This window comes from Narcine bancroftii, chromosome 6 (assembly GCF_036971445.1).
Source record: "Narcine bancroftii isolate sNarBan1 chromosome 6, sNarBan1.hap1, whole genome shotgun sequence".
NCBI classification, from domain to species: domain Eukaryota; kingdom Metazoa; phylum Chordata; class Chondrichthyes; order Torpediniformes; family Narcinidae; genus Narcine; species Narcine bancroftii.
The window spans coordinates 189,066,774-189,086,831 of NC_091474.1; the positions used below are offsets into that span (position 1 = coordinate 189,066,774).

The 20,058-nt window shown below is 39.5% G+C and overlaps 1 protein-coding gene across 2 annotated transcripts in view; it reads left to right on the top strand.

Moving 5' to 3' along the window:
• The first annotated feature begins 422 nt into the window (after window positions 1-422).
• moxd1 (monooxygenase, DBH-like 1) overlaps window positions 423-20,058 on the top strand; it is a 199,835-nt gene continuing 180,199 nt past the window's right edge. Inside the window, exon 1 of one of the 2 annotated variants that reach the window (XM_069887036.1) lies at window positions 423-580. In XM_069887036.1, coding sequence (XP_069743137.1) covers window positions 491-580 — 90 coding nt within the window. In that variant the 5' untranslated portion in view covers window positions 423-490. The remainder of the gene's footprint in view (window positions 581-20,058) is intronic. The other variant, XM_069887035.1, reaches the window with a different exon arrangement.

Consider the following 20,058-nt stretch of genomic DNA (forward strand, 5'->3'; position numbering starts at 1 on the left):
TGTAGTTATCTTGATGGTTTGGCCCTTCACCCACTGTAGTGTGGGTTGTGGAGGGTCACGTGGCCTTTCTGACTGAAACATGGTGGGAGTGTGGATTGTGGAGGGTAATGTGGCCTTTCCATCTGGAATTTAGTGTGAATTTGGGTTGTGGATGGTCATCTGACCTCTCCAGCTGGGCCTAGTCAGAAGTCACCTCCCCTGCCAATCAAGGGTTAGATCTGCCCACCTGTGAGGTTGATGCATGATTGGCCCTGGCCACTGATGTGTGATTGGTCCTTTGGATGCCAATCAATGGTTAGTTCTGCCCGCAGATGAGGTTGATGCATGATTGGTCCTCGTAAGTTAAGAGGATAGGCCTTGCATTGAAAAAGCTGAGCATGTGCAGTTTCTATCTCTTTCTTTGTTCTTGCTGTTGAATGGAGATCATCCTCCTGGCACTGAAATCACAGATTCCCAATGGCAAGAAGTTCTCCCAGACACACTCCAGGCTATGGTCAGCTCCGGAGATCCAAATGTAATAGACCTGTCCCGTTTCCTGAGCTGTGGACAATGCTGGAGACCAGGTTCATTTGATATACTTGTGAGTTGTAATTAATTTACTGTTTGTTAGTGTGCTGTGCCTGCTAGAGATAGAGGGAGTTGGTAGTACTCTGTGTTTAACTCTTTCATTCTCAATTGGGAGTTAATGTTTAGGAATGATTAATTCACATCTGATGTGAGGTTATTTGTATATTATTGCTGTGTGTATGTTTTGTTAATTATAACCATTGATGAACTCTATGCCATAAACCATAGGCAGCTCTGTAGGGCCAACTGCAATGTGCCTGCTCTGGATCCAGAGCAGCAGTGACATTGGAGATCAGGTTCATGTGCATGTACTTTAATTGTATAGTGTACTGTGCCTGTGGGTGGTGGATGCTGAAGAAGTTAAACCCTCATTCTCAGCATACTGTGGGTGGTGGGCACTGAAGAAGTTAAATCCTCATTTCTTGGTATACTGTGCCCGTGTACAGTATGTGTTAGTCTGTCATTGTGTGCTCTTTATTGTGAATTCCACTCTGCAAATAAAAGACCACTGTTTGTTCATAACATGCGACCAGCCTTGATTCTCTTTGAACCTGTTGACCTCGTAGACAAATGCAGATCATTGGTTTGCTTTACTTTCTCCCATTTACTTACCAGGCAGATCCTTCTCCAGATGTGTTACACTCCACTGTCTCACTGATTGAAGCTGTAATGGTATTTTAAAATCTATTCTTGGACCTGACTCTCATTTATTAGTCTGATTGCCAAAAATTCAGTGCCAGGTTATTTCAGGGGATAGTTGAAAACCAACATCACTGGTGGGATTGAGGGTGGGGTTCTGAAGTCACACAAATCAAACTCTGTATGAATAAAGGTCTGCCTTCTTTGAAGATCATTAGTGAACCAGTAGGGTCTTTAACAATGATATCAATACTTTTAAGGATCTAGATTAACATGGAATATAGATCATAGAACACTACTACACAGTTCAGGCCCTTTGGCCCTCTACTTATTCCTACCAAAAAAACTAAACCTTTTCTACCTCATTACCCTCTTTCATCCATGACCCTATCTTGGAGTCTCTTAAATGTTCCTAATATTTCAGCCTCCACCACTCTTGGCAAGGCATTCCAGGCACCCACAAATTACTTTATATAAAAAAAATAAAAAAATTGCCCTTTCATCTCCCAAAACCTTCCTACTTTCACTTTGTACAGGTGTCCTCTGATGTTTGCTAATCCTGCCCTGGATAAAAAGCATTGCCTGTTTATCTTATCTATGCCTCTCAGAATCTTATAGACTTCTATTAAGTCACATCTCATCCAGAGAGAAAAGTCCTAGCTCTGCTAACCTTGCCTTCTAAAACTTATTTTCCATTGTCCAATAAGACTTATTTTCCAATCAGACAATATCCTGGTAAATCTCCTCTGCACCCTCTCTATAGCTTCCACATCCTTCCTATAATGAGGGGACTAGAATTGAACACAATATTCCAAGTGTGGTCTCGTGAGAGATTTGTAGAATTGCAACATGACCTCTCCTGAACTCCATTCCCCTATTAATGAAGCCCAGCATTCCATAGGCCTTCTTAACTATCCTATCAACCTGCATGGCAACCTTGAGAGATGTATGGATTTGGACACCAAGGTCTGTCTGTCTTCCACACTGTTAAGCATCTGACAATGAACTCTACTCAGCCTTCAGATTTGACGTTGCAAAATGCATTACCTCACACTTATCCAGATTGAACTGCATCTGCCATTTTTCTGCCTAACTCTGCATTTTGTCTATATCCTTTTGTAACCTACAACAACCCTCAACACCATGCATAACTTCTTCAACCTTTATATCATCTACCCATCCTTCCTCTCTTCTTCCAGGCCATTTATTAAAAATCACAAAGAGTAAGAGTCCAAGAATGTATCCCTGCAGAATACTTTCCTTCCACTACTACTCTCTGCTTTCTACAGGCATCCACACAGGGCCATGGATCCTATGCCTCAAGATTTGCTGAACAAATCTCTCATGGGGGGCCTTGTCAAATGTCTTACTAAAGTCTATATTTACCACATCTACTGCCCTACCTTCATCAATCTATTTTGTAACCTCCTTAAAAAAATTCAATTACACTCATGAGGCATTACCTTCCTCTCACAAGGCCATGCTGACTATCCTTGATATGTTCACAAAATTTAAATTCCATATCTGCCCTGATGGAATTGGATTGTGTTTCCCTGGATTTCTACTCCAGGCCTCTAGATTTATCCACATGACCTAAAGCACCTCCCCATCAATCTGAAGCCAACTGACATCAAATTCTAATTTGAAGTATTATTGCCCATTAGTGACAGTTCCTGGTTGTGATGTTGATAACTTCAGAAATGGGGCAGTGATTTTTTATAAAATACACTGTTTGACCTGCTGAGTTTCTCCAGCATTGTGTTTTTATGGTGATCTTAATTGTAGTCTGGGGGAAATGGATTTTCCTCTCTTATGGGAAATCATTACCAGAGAGCCTCCTCTAATTTCTTATTCAAGTATACAGTGTCACCAGTGCTACATTGATGAACATGCTATATTAGTTGTAAAGTACTGTGATTTTTAAAAATGATGATAATAATGAGTTCATTGACAAATTATTTTACTATAACTACTCCCATTTTTGGTCAGAGCACTTGCTTCAAGGTAGTTAAATGGGTAATTTCCCTTTTATCAATGTCTAATCTATTATAGAACAGGTATAAATAGATTAAAAACAGAATATAAATAGGAGTTACATACACTGTTTGAGGTTTGAAATTGTGAAAGCAGGTTTGTCTTTGATTCCATGGCAGCAGTTGGGGGCAGTAACTTACACTACCTCATCCTGGCTGCAATTATCAAGCAGTCAAGTGTTGTTTGCCTCTTAAGGGAATGCAGTGGGTTGAAGTTCATTGGTTTGGGATATCATGGATTTGTTTTGTGCAGGTATTGCCAAGCTTCTCAGAGGAAGGGATTACCACAAAAGTCAAATAGTTCAGCAACGTACTGTTGTCCAATACCCCTGACCTGTTTATAACATTGTTCCATTCTTGTGTTTCCATGCTGACATTTTGGAGGCAAGTTTAACCGAGTGTTTAGAATAGACCAAACCAGCTGAATAAATAGCACAGTACTGTTTGAAATCTATCCTCCTTCACAGCTGTTGACTTATTACATGGGATTAAAATGATATTTTTAAACACATTGTTGTCTTTATAAAATTACTCTAGTAAATTATACTGTAAAATTAAGGTCCACCACAGATTTTAAATGAGATACTTTCAAATATAATTCTTGCCACTGATGAAGATTTAAGATGTACAGAGAATTTAATTTGTACATTTCCTAATGTACTGCAATGACATTCAGTTTTAAATTAGAGAGTGGCCTGGATGGCCAGAGGCAATATACCGGTGCAGGGGTCAGCATGGTGAATAATTAGCAAATAGCCTAATTTCCGGCCAGATTACTCCATGATAGTGGTCCCACAGCTGAAGAAGATTACAAGATAGAGAAGTGAGGCAATGAAGGCTCTTAATCAAATCATTATGAATTAAACATTTTGATTCTGGTAGATAATATTGGCAATCCGATAAAAGTGGAACAACATCGAAGGCAATAATTATCAACTCTGCAAAATAGTCATTACATATAGTTCATTTTCCTCTGCTCGTCTGAAACTTAATTGTTTCTCCTTTAAAATAGTTAACTCATACAATTAAATTATACAACTGGTTGACTATTAATGTAGTTACAAATACAGGCAATAGTAACCTCATTCAGTCCTCTCATTCACTGATGTTTGTTTGCTACAAGCTATTGTGCTCTTGAACTGACTACTCTAATCATAAACTATCGCACAAAAAAGAACCTGTCTGCACTATTGAAACACATTTTTCTTGTACTGCTCTCGTACATACAAAATGATATTATTTGCATAGATGAAATACTTGTCCTGCATATCTATTGTTTATCTGTATGTATGTTATGCCTGGTTGTGTTGTCTGCATGTTTTGCACCAATGACAGGAGAGCGCTGTTTTGTCATGTGGCACTTGTACAATCAGATGACAATAAACTTGGTAGGATTGTGAAAATTTCCATAGGATAATTTAATGTAAACTATTGGAGTTGGGTGCTTTTCTTCTTTCTTTACAAAGTACCTGTTTGACTGCATCAAGTAAGAGTTTTGGGCATATATACATTTTACTTGTATCCAATGACAATAGATTCATTATACCGGTACAGACTTGAAGGGCCGACATGGCCTGTTTCCGTGCTGTAAACGGTTATATGGTTATATTATTGGTATATCCCTGAAATAAACCTCTCGCTGCCAATTCCATTGGATTATTTCAACAGAGTAGCGGCACAAACGTTTGGTCTCCGAGTGTTGTCTTCATAACTTTGCATATTGAATTAGTCACACTGGATCATCAATTTCTTAATGTCATCTACATGTATTAAACTTTCCACATTAGAGCTATTGGATCATATGTTATTCAGATGAATTGAACTTAATTACAGCTGTTTCCACAAAAGTTGCTCTTTCCTCCTTTGTGCCTCTGCTTTCGTAGCACCTTGGACTCTGACTGCGACTTTGGTACACAATTGAAGACTGATCTTCTTTCCTGCTCCAACTTTATTAGACACATGGTCTTTTTTTTTTAATGTGAGTGGGTTTATCTACCTGAATGATCACCAAAGGTTTCAGCTCCAAAATGACTGTTTCCATTTTGTCCTGTCACAAATTAATCATACTATATTGGACTGACATTAGAAACTTCATTCTTGTTGATGCATCTTTCATAGGATATTGAAAGCTTTGGAAGAGACTTCACACTGCAAAGCTGTCCCTTGCCAAAGGATCCAGCTCAATCTGTGTTTGACAGTTTATTCTACAATTCTGCACATCTCTAGGGACTGAGATCTTCCTATATATATGTGCACTCTTTTTTCTATTTGAGTTGTCATTACTATATCCAATTATTACCTCATGGTGTGATATGTCCACCTCACACCTTAGTTTTTGATGGAAGTTTTTCAGCACTTCCCAACCCAACCTAATCAGTAATCTTCTTTTGTGGCAAATGCATCCCAAACTGTAACTGATTTTACTCAGCTGACTTCACTCAAGGACCAATTCATTCAAGGACCCAAAGTCTAATTGGTAAACCCAATCCATCCACATAATTATTCAACCTCACACAACACATGAATGGCAAATGTCTCCAAACATCCAACATTTCACATCACTCTCAAACTAGAGAGTATCTTCTGCCTTGATACACAATCTGGTCGGCCTTGTGTAATGACAATGGGTTCCTACATCCTCACTGTCTCTTGGGATTTTTTTTAATTTAAAATTTGGCATGCAGCATGGTAACAGGTCATTTTGGTCCATAAATCTATGCCATCCAATTTACACCCAAATAATCTAAATACCTCTGGTACGTTTTGAATAGTGGGAGGAAACAGAACATTCAGGTAAAACCCACACAGACATGGGGGGACCGTACTATACAGTGCAGGATTCAAACCCCGGTCCTGATCACTGGTACTGTAAGAACATTGTGCTAACTGCTACACCAACCGTGCTGCCCTTGAGAGTGCCATTAACCTGAAGGAACCTCAAGGAACATTTCTACCACTTCAATTTCTTCCTTACACAGGACGAATGGTTGAGTCCATTCATAATAGCCCACAAAAGAAATTAACTCTTTCATGGACAATTTACAAGGACCAGCACTACTTGCAATATGTGGAGCATCTTTTACAGAAAGTATTGAGGAAGAGAGCAGATTTCTGACCATTATTCAAGTAAGATCTTGCTCAACTTTTTCAGGAGATATAATTGTTTCAATTTACTTCCCAGAAGTCCACCCCCCCACCCCCTGCCACAATCTCTTCAAGTGGTGATTGATAACTGCTGATTGTAGGAGCATGTTGTAGAAAGGGAATATTGAATTCAGGTCTTTGTGCTGCTCTGTTGCAAATCACTTTTACCTGATTGGAAATATTCAGATTCCTAATTCTCTATACCTTGTGCCATTTAAAAAAAAAAAAAAAAAACAAAAAAAAAAACCCATGTGGTTAATTGAACCTGCTCAAAAACCTAGTTTAATGTGCTTCTCACTTAGAGTACTGGGTGCTGTTCTGGTCACTACACTAGAGGTAAGATGGTATTAAGTTAGGAAGTGTGCAGAAAAGATTCAAATGGATTTTTCCTGGATTTGAGAGATTGAATTATAAGGAAAAGTTGGAGAGGGCAGGTCTGTTTTTTCCTGGAGTGAAGGAGGCTGAGAAGTGATTTGAGGACATTGGTCCTCGCTTTGTCGCTGTTCAAGAAATCCTTATCCTTCTGTTTCTAACCTCACCAGAAAATGGTTAAGGGGTAGCCTGGAGTTCACCATCTTCAAGGCTCTGCTCTCAATCCTCTTTTCCAACTGCTTAAAATCTGGTAATAGAATCTGATATTATTTTCTACCTCTGCCACTGGTACCTTTTGCTGTTCATCTCTTCTCTTCCCCCCCCCCCCCCCCACCAAAGAAGTTTCTGCAGCCTTCACACTGGCAAGAATCTTTAATTTTTCCTTTGCAATTTCCAAATATGTTGGGATACATGCCATAACCCACCTTTATTCATCTTGAAATCCTTGTGTATCAGACTGGAAGTGGCAATTATTCATGTGGCCTAATCTTGCATGGAAAAGGTAGGCAGGTACAGCCAATCGCATTAAATCACATATTTGCCTCATGCTACATTTTATGCACTTAAAGCCTCTTTATACTTAAAAAGTGGAGCACATGAAACATCACCTGTAGTCCTCAGTAGAAAGAATGTGAGGTAAATATGGCAGATCATTTTTACTTGATTACCACTTTGGAAGAATGTGATTGAAGTTGTTGTGGAAAATATTTTTAGAAGTCAAAGTATTTTGTGTTTAGCACACATGTGGTTTCTGTCAGGATGTGGTCAACGAGGTAGATTGCCAAGGATTTTGTGGACTGTTGATAGGCCTTTTAACATCTTTTGAGTTTGACAGGAAAAGGTTAGTTTTATCATCAAAACAGTTTTTTCCCCTCCATTTCCCGTATAATTTTTTGTCAATATTACCAGACCACAAGTCGTACCTTGTGCACTGGGCACAAATTTTTAACCTAAAATCGGTGGATATGTTGTTTTAATTTCTTTTTCCTTCCTGAAAACTAAATGTAATAAAAACAGTGGGCACACACAGATGACAAACATTATTGAAAAATCTACTTCAAAGAGTCTCCTTTCTTTGTCAGGATATCCATTCAACCTGCTTCAAATCCAAATCTACATATTTTGCAGCCATGTCTACCACTGTCGCAGTTTTAAATTACCACAATGATTTTGCCTTATTAATACTTTATCTGAGTAATTGTGAAGAAATTGAGACAATGGTGGAAGAGAAATGACAGACGAGATGACATTTCAGTCATCATCTCCATCCATATTCTATCTGCTAGTTCAGATTGATTAAATAAGCATTTCAAATTTGTCACATGTTAATATGTGGAGAATTCCACTGGGAAATGAGATACTTTTGCTAACTAATCAAATCTACGTTTTCTTCTGAAGGCCAGCAACATTTAGGTGGAATTCAGTGTTCATAGTCAGTGTAGCTATCACTGCCAAAGTTGAGAAGTAAATCAAATTATCACATTTTGCAGAGGAGTCTGATTAATCTGTAACTTGCACACTAACAACAAACAACTAAACCAAGCAATCTGCCAGGTTGTCACATCAAATGGCCCATTTAACTTTTATTAATAATGTTTCCTGTAATTTTTATAGTTTATTACCTTTTAATCCATTATTTCCAACACATAATTGCCTAAGACATTTCAATTATTTTAATCTAAATTGCATCAGAAATATTCTCATTAGATTAAAGGAAGACCTGGTGCCCATTGTTGGTGGGTCAAATGGTTCTGGATCCATTGCCCATTAACAGAAAGGTGAATTATCTATGTTGTGGTAAAGTTATTCTAAATAATTTTGATCAGACCATATTTGGCTCCAAGGAAGCTTGGCTTGACAAAGGTGCTGGCTTTGGCATTGAGCACCAGTAAATGTGCATGGAGAAATGTTCCTGCTATTACAAAATATTTTGCAACTTTCTCACCCTTCAATTTCTTTTAATACAAGTCAATTACTGTTTATTTTCCTCATTGACAGCTTTCAGTAAGACTTAAGGTAGACTGTGCATAAAGCTTCATTTGAATTGATGATCAAGGATGTTTCAAAAGAACGACTGATGACAATCAAGAGCTTGCCCTATAACATCTTTATACAATATATCTCAATTATTGATTGAAATAATCAGTAGTCAAAATAAACCATTGGTTAAACTATTGTATGTTTTACCTTAATAATTACAAACATCTAGAGGATTTTGCTTATACACTTGAATACCCAGAGCAAAATATTGCATTGTCAGTCTATTTCAAAGTACATCTCATGGCAAAAATCATTGAGAGCAGGGTCAATGTTTCTATTTATGGGCAAAGAGAAAGCTGGCTCTTCAAGCCCTGATTTGAGTGGATCACTTCTCAAAAAGCAGGCTCCAGGCCATCAATAATATGCAGAGGCTGGTTTTCTTTGTGGGTCTCTGGTGCTGAAGGTAACCTGCACAACATTGAATTTCCTTCCCAGGTTTTATGATGAATGGAACTCCGGAATCTTCTAGCAATATTGCTTTCACACATCTTTTACAGATACATTCCGATTTAAACCATCCCTGAAGCAGTGAAACGGCTGTGGTTCTATTCATCAGTTGCTCAGAAGCATTTTTGTCTTCACATTGGGTTTCTTTACATTTCAGTCATTCTTGATGTGTTTCTGCCCCTTGCCTTACCCCTCTGGATCATGGGCCATAGCCTATAAACATATAAATCTGAAATGAATATTCCCCTCCAAATGCTCTTATTTGGACTTCATGGGCAGGACATAATATTGCTCCATTTGGATATTTCACTGCGCAAGGGGAAAATTATATATAATTTATTTTCCAAAACACAAATTTGAAGGGAGTTTCAGCAAGCAATGTGGGATTTTTTAAAAAATCTCTCTTGTGTTTGGCACATGCCTCAAGCTCCAAATTCTACTGGCAGCATAATTTTAATGAGTAAATCCATTAATACCATCTTGTAAGAAGACGGTTCTTTTTATTAGCAAAGTGTTCAAACAAGCCTGGAAAACATTTGACCCTTTGCAGGCACCAGCTTTTGAAAGATTAATGACTTTCATTACCTTTTCCCAGCCTTCAACAAGCAATGTGTCTCTGCTGAAGCCGATGATCCACACACTAACATCATTACCACCTCCAGAGAACATTGCTCTAATCATTTCATAATTCTTCCCTCTGCATTGGAAAATAATTACCTGCCTCTCTTCAATAATGATAATGAGAAAAGCTATAATAAAATACTAAATTCAGTAAATTAAGAGACAATAAGTATTGACAGTAATCCTCGTGCAAAAAAAAATGTTCAATGTTCCAGATAGTCCTTTCATGCTGCCTACGCAGTCTATGATTAATGTCTGATAGTTATTGGAAAGAAACTGTTCTTCAAGCTAGAGGTGCTGGTTTTCAGACTTCTCTATCTTCTGCTCAAAGGTAGCAGTGAGAAATGGTTGTTCAGAGTTTAGTATTCCTTGCATTTAGCAGAAGTTGAACAGAACAAGAGATTACACCTTTGTTTGGAGCCAGAGTGGCTGCTGCAAACATGCCCTGTCATTTTTTAAGGAGGTATGAGAGCATCAAAGTCAGGCCTGCAAGGCTGGGAAATTGCTTCTTCCTGCAGGCTGTGAGATGGATGAATAGTGTTTTGTAATTAAGTAAATCATCCCAAAATATTTATATAAATCTATTTTAAATTATATCTAGATATGGATATAGTGATTTTTATACACTGTGTATTGTGTGTGTAAAGTGGGCAGTGTGATCTGGAGAAACACTGTTTTGTCTGGATATGTAAGGTCAGATGATAATAAACTTGATTGTGGTACTTAATGATGAGGGCTGCCTTTTTGAGGCAGCACTTCACATAAATGAGTTCAATAGATAGGAGGCCAGAGTCTGTGATGACCCATAAGATATAGGAGCAGAAGTGGTCCATTTGGCCCATAGTCTGCTCCTTTGTCCCATCATGAGCTGATCCAGTTTTCCATTCATCCCCAATCCCCTGCCTTGTCTGACACCCTGACTATTCAGATAATTATCTATCTCTGCCTGGCCTCCACAGCAAATTCCAAAGGTTTATCATTCTCTGGCTAATAGAAATTCCTCCACATCTGTTTTAAATGGATACTCTTTGATCCTAAAGTGGTGCCCTCTTGTTCTTGACTCCTATACCATGGGAAGCAACTTTGCCACATCTACTCTGTCTGGGCATTTCAACATTCAAAAAGCTTCTATGAGCCCTCCCCCATCCCCACCCCTCTCAGTCTTCTGAACTCTGAGTAGAGTCCAACAGTTGTCAAATGTTCCTCATGTGCTCATCCCTTAATTCCAGGAATCATTCTTGTAAATCTTCTCTGAAACCTTTAATAACAGCACATGGCTCCTTAAATAAGGAGCCCAAAACTGTACCCCATACTCCACATGAGGCATCACCGGTGCCTTACAAAGCCTAGACATCTGCTCTAGTATCCTATTCCTCTAGAAATAAATGGCAACAGTGCATTTGACTTCTTCACCACCAACTCAATCTGGAGTTTGACCTTCAAGGTATCCTGCATGAGGACTCCAAGACCCTTTGCACCTCCAACTTTTGAATGATGATCTCAGCTAAATAATAGTCTGCCTTTTTATTCCTTCTACCAAAGTGCATGGCCATACACTTTCCAACATTTACCAGTTCTTTGTCCATTCTTCTAATCTGTCTCTCTGCAGCTTCTCTGTTTCCTCCTCAATACATGCCCCCCCAAGAGATTGTACCATTAGCAAATGTAGCCACAAAACCATTTATTCCAAATCATTAATATACAATCTAAAAAGAAGTAGCTCCAACACTAATGCCTTCAGAACACCACTGGTAACCAGTTGCCAACCAGAATAGGGTCCCTTTATTCCAACTCTGTTTCCTGCCGATCAGCCAATGCTCTATCCATGCTAGTATCTTTCCTCTAATTCCACGGGCTCTCATTTTGTGAAGCTGCCTCATGTGACACTTTGTCAAAGGCCTTTTGAAAGTCCAAATATTCACTGCATGTTTTTTGTCTAGCTTTCTACTAGTTTCCTCAAACAAAAATAGCAGTAGGTTTATCAAGCAAGATTTGGCCTTGCTGACTTTGGCCTACTTGTGATGCACCTTCAGGTACTCCATAATTCCAACCTTGACAATCAAATCTAACAACTTTCCAACCACTAATGTTATCCCAACAGGTATATAATTTTCTTCTGCTGCCTCCCTCCTTTTTTAAATAGTGGAGTGACCTTTGCTATTTTTCAATCCTTCTGAACCATGCCAGAATCTATTGATTCTTGGAACATCATTACTAGCCTTTCCACAATTTCTGCAACTACTTCTTTCATAACCCAAGGGTGGATTCTATCCACCCTTGGACCATTCAGCTTCCCAACCATCTTGTCCTTGTTCTTTTGGCTGTACTCACTTTGCTTCTCTGATGCCCTTGAAAGTCCAGATACTGCTAATGCCTTCCACAGTGTAAACTGATGCAAAATATTTATTCTGCTCTCATTCCTCCCTCTTGACTCCCATTATAACTTCTCCAGCATCATTTTCTATTGGCCATTTTTAAACTCTTAATATACTTAAACATTTTTTGTATCCTTTTTGATATTATTTTCTAGTTTTCTTTCAAAGTTCATCTTTCCTTCCTAATGACCTTCTTTGTTGACTTTTGTGAGCTTTCAAAAGCTTCCCAGTCCTCTATCTTCCCACTAATTTTTGCTTCATGTACGTCCTCTTTTAAATTTACTTTGGATTTAAATTCTCTTGTCGACCACAGTTGTGTCCTTTTTCCATTCAAATATTTCTTTTTTTTGGAATATACTAGTCCTGCACTTTCATTATTTCTCACAGAAACTTCAGCCATTGCTGCCCCACCATTTTCACTGCTAATATACCTTTCCAATGTACATTTTCCAGTTCCTGTCATTACCTCTGTAGTCCCCTTTGTTCCAATGGTGTACTGATGCTTCTGATTTTAGTTTCTCCCTCCCAAAGTGTAGGGTGAATTCTATCATAAGATCACTGCCTCATAGGATTCCCTGAATGCCTCCTAAGGGTTCCTCTAAGGGACACTTGAATTACCAAAGCAGACTGTGATGCACCAGCCAGCAAACATTCCACAGGGCATGACGACCTGCCAAATCCCCTCAGACTCCTTTAAAAAGTAGAGGCATTGTGCCTTCTTTGCTGTTGCCTCAATATGCTGTCTCCAGGGAAGTTCTTCTGTGATTATGGACTCCCAGGAACTTAGTTTCTGACTCTCTCCACCACCTTCCCATTAATGCGGACAGATGCAAGGTCCCTCCGCCTTTCCTTCCATAATTTAAAAATAAGCCCCTTATTCTTGATGTTGAGAGCAAGGTTGTTGTTCTGGCCCCACCCAACAAGATTCTCAAACTCCATCCTGTATTCTGGCTCATCATTTTCAGTTATTTGGCCAACAGTGATGTCGTCAATGAATTTGTAGATGGACTTGGAATCAAACTTGGCTACATAGTCGTGAGCTACAAGAAATGGAGTAGGGAGAACTAAGCACACACCCTATGTTGATGGTCAGTGTGGTGGAGCTGATGTTGCCAATCTCCACTGATTGGGGTCTGCAAAGATCTAGTTGCAAAGGGATGAACAAAATCCCAGATCCTTTACCTTGGTTATGTTTTCCTGGTATGGTGCTGAAAATCAATCTGTAGTGAATAAAGAGCAGTCTGATATCAGTGTTCCTGTGGTCCAAGTGATCCAACACAGAGTGGAAGGCCAGCAAGATGGCTTCTGCTGATGACCTCTTGTAACACTAGGTGAACTGAAATAGGTCATTCCTGAGCTAGGAGTTGACCAACTTTTCAAAGCATTTATCATCATAGACATCAGTACCACTGGCCAATAATTTTTGAGGCACATCACTCTGCCCCTCTTGGGCACCAGAATGATGGATATCCTTTTGAAGCAGGTGGGGACCATTGACTGCTGTTGACACAGTTTGAAACTGTCCAAAGAAACTCCAGCTAGTTGGTTTGTACAGGTTCTAAGGACCAAGCTAAATACACCATCTGGGCCATACGCTTTCCGAGGATTCACACTTCTGAAGCTTCTGTTCATGTCAGACTCAGAGATTGGAGCACAGACTCACTGGGAGCTGTGAGGGTTTAAGGGTGCTCTCTCTAAGCAGGCCCAGAAGGCATTGAATTTGTCTGGAAGTGATGTATCACAATTGATGATGCTGCCTTGTTTTGTCTGATAGAACAGCATAACATAGGACACTACCACAAAATACAAGCCCTTCAGCCTCAATGTTGTGCCAATCCATACTTTCCTTTTTTATAAAAAAATAAGTACTAAACCCTCCCTACCTCCATAACTCTCTATTTTTCTTCCATTCATGTGCCTGTCTAAAAGTTTCTTAAATGCCTTTGTTTTCAGCGTCCACCAACATCCCTGGCAAGGCATTCCAGGCACCCACATCTCTGTTTATTTAAAAAAAACTTGCCCTGATGTCTTCCTGATGGGTTGGTGTTTAATATCTGCCAAAGCTGTTGCACATTAATTCGATTATAGTGAATTATTGATGAGATTTCCAAGCAATTCTGAGCTTTTGAATTCACAGTACTGTCCAAACTTGATGGAGAGGGTGAGAGAGGAGTGCATGATGGAATAATGGGAGTGCCTTTATTTAAAAAAAAATCCATATATGGTTATTTCTATGTGTGTTGTCTTTTACAATTTTCTTGTCTAAATTGCTTCATAAAAGAAGGACATTTTTTGTTGTCTTGAACAACCATGTCCCAAAACCAGTGCTTCTATTGGAACCAATATCAGATCTGCCATCTTAGCTCTCTATACCTTCTCACTTTTGGTCAGATTTGGGTTTAATTATTCACAGCAAGGAAACTACAAAGAAAGTTATGATCTTCCTCCACTGGACTCTACAATTCCAACTACCCTTTTCACTGCCTGTGACTCAACAGCTTAAGGTATCAACCTAGCTCATTGGCTCCTGGGACTTTTGCCTCTGGTTCAGAGGTTTGGGGCTCCAGAGACCTCACCACAAATATCTTGCCCTCCTCAACTGGAGTATTGAGGGAGAAGATAAATTGATGGAAGTTGCATATTAACAAATGTCCCTTCAGCTCTTTGTTTTGGATAAGTGATGCCTTGAAATAATGTACTTTGAAAAATAGAGGAATTATCCCTGGTGAAAAATTTAATATTATGTAAAATTAAAAAAAGAACAGATTAACTAGTCATTATCTAATGTTTTTTTAAAAAATCTTGCTGTGTCTAAATAGCAACCAGGATTATACTTCAAAAGTACCTAATTCAAAAGAAATGCAAATAATACTGTATTAAAGCCTGTCTTTCTTAATTATTCTAAGTAGTCAAGTTCAATAACACATGTGCCTTTCGACACCTTCCATTTATGTTATTGAAGGCTCACAATTTTACATTCCGTACAGGAAATGAAGCAAGCTGCTGCATGTATTTTCTTTGAAGGCCTTCTGTGAGAAAACAAATTGAAAATTAAAATAAGATTTAGCTATATCAAATACACAATGAAAACCTGAAATCAGCCAATTTAATTAGCAAGAAAAGAAGTGGAATGATTGGAATTACAAACATGTCTGGAATCAAAGGGCAATTCTGTCATTCCTGCAAACTAAATGTTAGTTGTGTATAAAGGAGCCTCTGTGTTGAACCATGAGGACTCTATTCCACATTCCAGGCCTGTCTGCTATGATTTTGAGGGAAAAGAAAAACTGTTGAAGTCCAAAATAAAATTCTAGAAAATAGACAAGAGGCAGATTAGAGATGTTTTTGTCAGAATTGCCCAAGTTCTTCAACTCTGTGAAGAACCCAATAGCGAAAGAAATGTGCAAAACCACAGCAAACACCTGTCAGGAAGTTGAGAACTTCTGTTTTCACACTGAAGTTGCAAATATCCTGACACATCAGCAAGGAAATACCTACAGTTCCACACTGACCTAACTTCAGATTTCCAGCAACGATCCCATTTTGCATTTGTATCTGCTCTATTTAAATCACAGGAATAAAGTCCGAATCCCTATTATCAATGTTGATTGCAAAAGACCAACTCAATATGCTTTGACCATTAATGATCAGTACTGTACATATGGTTGTAAGATGATGAATATGTGTGAAAAGTTTTAGGTGCAAAAATATGTGAAGAGGTTGCTGTCAGATGTAGGTCAAATAAGGTTGCCATAGTAAGGGATTTCAACTTTCCAAATATTGACTGGGGAAGTTGTAGTGTGAAAGGTTGAGACAGGGAGGAATTTGTCAAATGTGCTCAGGAAAGTTTCCTCTGGCAATATGTAGAGGGTCCTGAAAGAGAGAAGGCAATACTTAATCAAGTCTTGGGAAATTGGGAAGTGTGCATGGATGAGCCTTTGGGGACTATTGTTAGGTTTGAGAGAGCGAGACCACAAAATTAAATTTGGTATTGGATCAAGGTCGAGTATGAAGGTATAAGACAGGAACTAACTCAAATTAATTGGAATAGTTTATTTTAAATTTTCAAGGAAGAGGATGTTTGTAAAATGGGATGTTTTTGACAAGAGTGCAAGACATGGATTCCTGTTAGAGTGAAGCGTGAGACATGGAAGCACATTACAGGCTTGAGTGGCAATGGAAATTCAGGCTCTGGAAAAGAGCAACAAGGAGGCATGGGATGGGTAATAAGCATCTGGGATCCAGTGTATAGCAGGAGTTTCAATGAACTGAGGAGCAAGCTAAATGAGGAAAACGGAAGGACAAAAAGAGGAAAGGAATTGTCTCTGGCAGTTAATGTTATGGATAATGCCAAGAGGTTTTGTAAGGTCATAAAGGGAAACCAGAGGGGGAAAAAAGGGTCCACTCAGGAATCAATGTGGTCAACTGTGTGTGGAGCCAAGAGATGGGCAAGGTCCTCTGTTTTAAGGCAAGAAAGACATGAAGACTGGAGAACTTTAATCAGTCAATAATAATGTCTTGAAAAAGGCCAGTAATATAGTTGAGGAGTGCTGAATGTCCTGATGCATATGAAGGCAGACACTTGTCCTGGGCTTGATCAGATATATCCAAGGAAACTTAAAACCACAGGTGAAATTGCAGGGGCTCAGGATAACTGAGTAGTCGAAGTATGCATGAGGCGACAGAAAGTTGTAGTGGCAAATGTGTCTCTATTCATTTGGGCTTCAAGGAAAAAGCCTGGGAACTACAGGTCAATGAGCCTAACATCTGTGGTCAGTAAGTTACTAGAGAGTATTCTGAGGAAGATGATGGATGTGCTCTTGGATGAACAAAGGCTGATTAGGGATAGAGAGCACAGTTTTGTCTCACAAATTTGATTGAATTTTTTGAAGATGTGATCAAGAAGATTGGACAACATCTGCAGCTCTGCTATTGTCATATGGATTTCAGCAGCAAATTCAACAAAGACCTAGACAGTAGCTTGCTCAGGAGTGTTAAATAATATGTGATGCAAGGTGAGATGGTATATTGGATAGAAAATTGAGGGTGATGGTGGAAGGTTGTTTTTCAGACTAGGGGCCTGTGACTAGTGGTATGCCATAGGATTTGGTGCTGGTCCCATTGCTGTTTGTCATAGAACACTACAGCACAGTACAGGCCCTTCAGCCTTAGATGTTTTGTCAACCCATGTATTCCTACTACCAAACCCACCCTACCCCGTAACCCTCTTTTTCCTTCATGTGCCAAAATGTCACTAATGTTTCAACCTCCACCACCATCCCTGGTAAGGCATTCCAGGCACCTGCAACTCTGTTTTATATTTTTTTTAAAAAAGAAACAAACATAACCCTTAAACGTCCCTCCCCTAAATTTATGCTTAAGCCCTCTGGTGTTTGCTCATCCTACCCTAGGAAACAGGCACTGGCTGTCCACCCTAAATATGCCTCTCATAATCTTGTAGACCAAGTCTCCTCTCATCCTGCTATGGTCCAAAGAGAAAAGTCCTAGCTTTGCTAATGTTGTCTCATAAGACTTTTTTTTCCAATCCTCTCTACATCCTGGTAAATGTCTTCTGCATCCTCTCCATGGCTTCCACATCCTTCCTATAATGAGGTGACCAGAACTGAATAAAATATTGCAAGTATATTCTCACCAGAGATTTGTAGAGTTGCAACATTGCCTCTCTATTCCTGAATTCAATCCCCCTATTAATGAAGCGCAGCATTCCATCTGCCTTCTTAACTATCCTATCAACCTGTGCAGTGACCTTGAGGGATGTATGGATTTGAACACCAAGGTCCCTCTGTTCATCCACACTTCTAAGTAATTAACCATCAATCCTGTACTCAATCTTGTGGTTTGTCCTTCCAAAATGCATCACATCTTACTTACTGGATTCAAATCTATTTGCCACTTTTCTGCCCAACTCTGCATCCTGTATATATCCTTGTGTAAACTTTGACAACCTTCAGTTCCATTCAAACTCCAACAATCTTTGTGTCATCTACTTACTGACCCATCCTTCCACCTCTTCATCTTGGCCATTTATAAAAATTACAAACAGCAGGGGTCCCAGTACAGCTTCCTGTGGCACCCGTCTAGTCACTATTCTCCAGGCAGAATACTTTTCTTTCACTACTACTCTCTGCTTTCTTCCTGCAAGCCAATTTTTTTATCCACACTGTCAAGGTTCCACTGATCCCATGCCTCATGACTTTCTGGATGAGTCTCTCGTGGGGGACCTTGTCAAATGCTTTGCTAAAATCCATGTAGACTACATCTACCACCCTACCCTCATCAATTTCTTTTGTTACCCCCTCAAAAAAACTCAGTTAGGCTCATGAGGCATGAGCTTTCCTTCACAAAACCCTGCTGGCTATCCTTGATTAAACTGTACTTCTCCAAATGCTCATAGATCCTCTCCTTAAGAATTCTTTCCAATAGTTTTCACACCACTGACTTTAGACTCTCCAGTTTATAATTCCCAGAATTCTCCCTATTACTTTTTTTAAACAAGGGGGCTACATTTGCCATTCTCCAATCCTCTGGCACATCCCCTGTGACCAAAGAGGATTCAAAGATCATCGCTGCTGCCCCAGCTACCTCTTCTCTCACTTTCCACAGCAACTTAGGGTATACCTTGTCTAGCCCTGGGGTATTATCAATCTTGATCTTTCTTAAAAGGTCCAACACTTCCTCTTCCTTAATTTCCATATTGTCCAGCACACATGCCTGTTCTAGTCTGGCCTCTCCCTAATCAAGGTCCTTTTTTGTGAATACTGAACCAAATTATACATTTAGAACTTCCCCAACCTCCTCCGCTTCCAGGCACATTTCGCTCCTTTATCTTTTAATGGCCCACCCTCAGTCTCATCCTTTTGAAAGCCTTGATGTTCTCCTTAATTCTACATGATATCTTCTCATTCCCCTTCCAGCTCTCCTAAGTCCTTAAGCTCCTTCCTGGCATCCATATATTTCTCATAAGCCCTTCCTAGTTTGTGCTTCCTATATCTAACGTATGCTTCCTTCTTCCTCTTGACTAGTTGCCTCGCCTGCTTCGTCAGGCACGGTTCTTTTTTCCTACTAACTTTTCCTTGTCCCAATGGGACAAATTTGTCCCGAACCCAGCACATGGTCCATAAATTTCCTCCACATTACTTCCATGTTTTCAGCCTTGAGCATCTACTTCCAATTTACTCTTGCTAGTTCCTGCCTCATCCCTTCATAATTAGCTCTTCCTGAGTTAAACACTTCCCTATATAGCTGAAACTAAGGGAGTTGTGGTGACTCTCACCGAAAAGCTCCCCCACAAAGAGTTCTGCCAGTTGACCAGGTTCATTACCCAGAACTAGATCTAGAATGGCTTCTCCTCTCGTTGGCTGGTCCACGTACTGTGTCAGGAATCCTTCTTGAACACACCTGACAAACTCAGCCCCATCTATCCCTCACAGTCAGGAGGTTCCAGTCAATATTAGGGAAGTTGAAATCACCTGTTTCTACAGTCCTGCATTTCCTGCACCCTTCCTATTTCTGACTTCCACCCACACCAATGCAGTGGACACTCCCTCTGCAGCGTCCTCCCTTTCTGTAGCCATGATGCTATCCCTGACCAGTAATACTACTCCTCCCTCTTTTCTACCTCTCATCCTATTCCTTTTAAAACTCCTAAACCCCTGTACCTGCATCAGCCAATCTTGCCCATCTCTACCAATGATTTGAATGAAAACATATATGACAAGATTAACAAGTCTGTGGATGATTCTAAAGTGTCTGGTATTGTAGATGGAGAAGATATTTGCCAAAAATTGCAGAAGGATCTT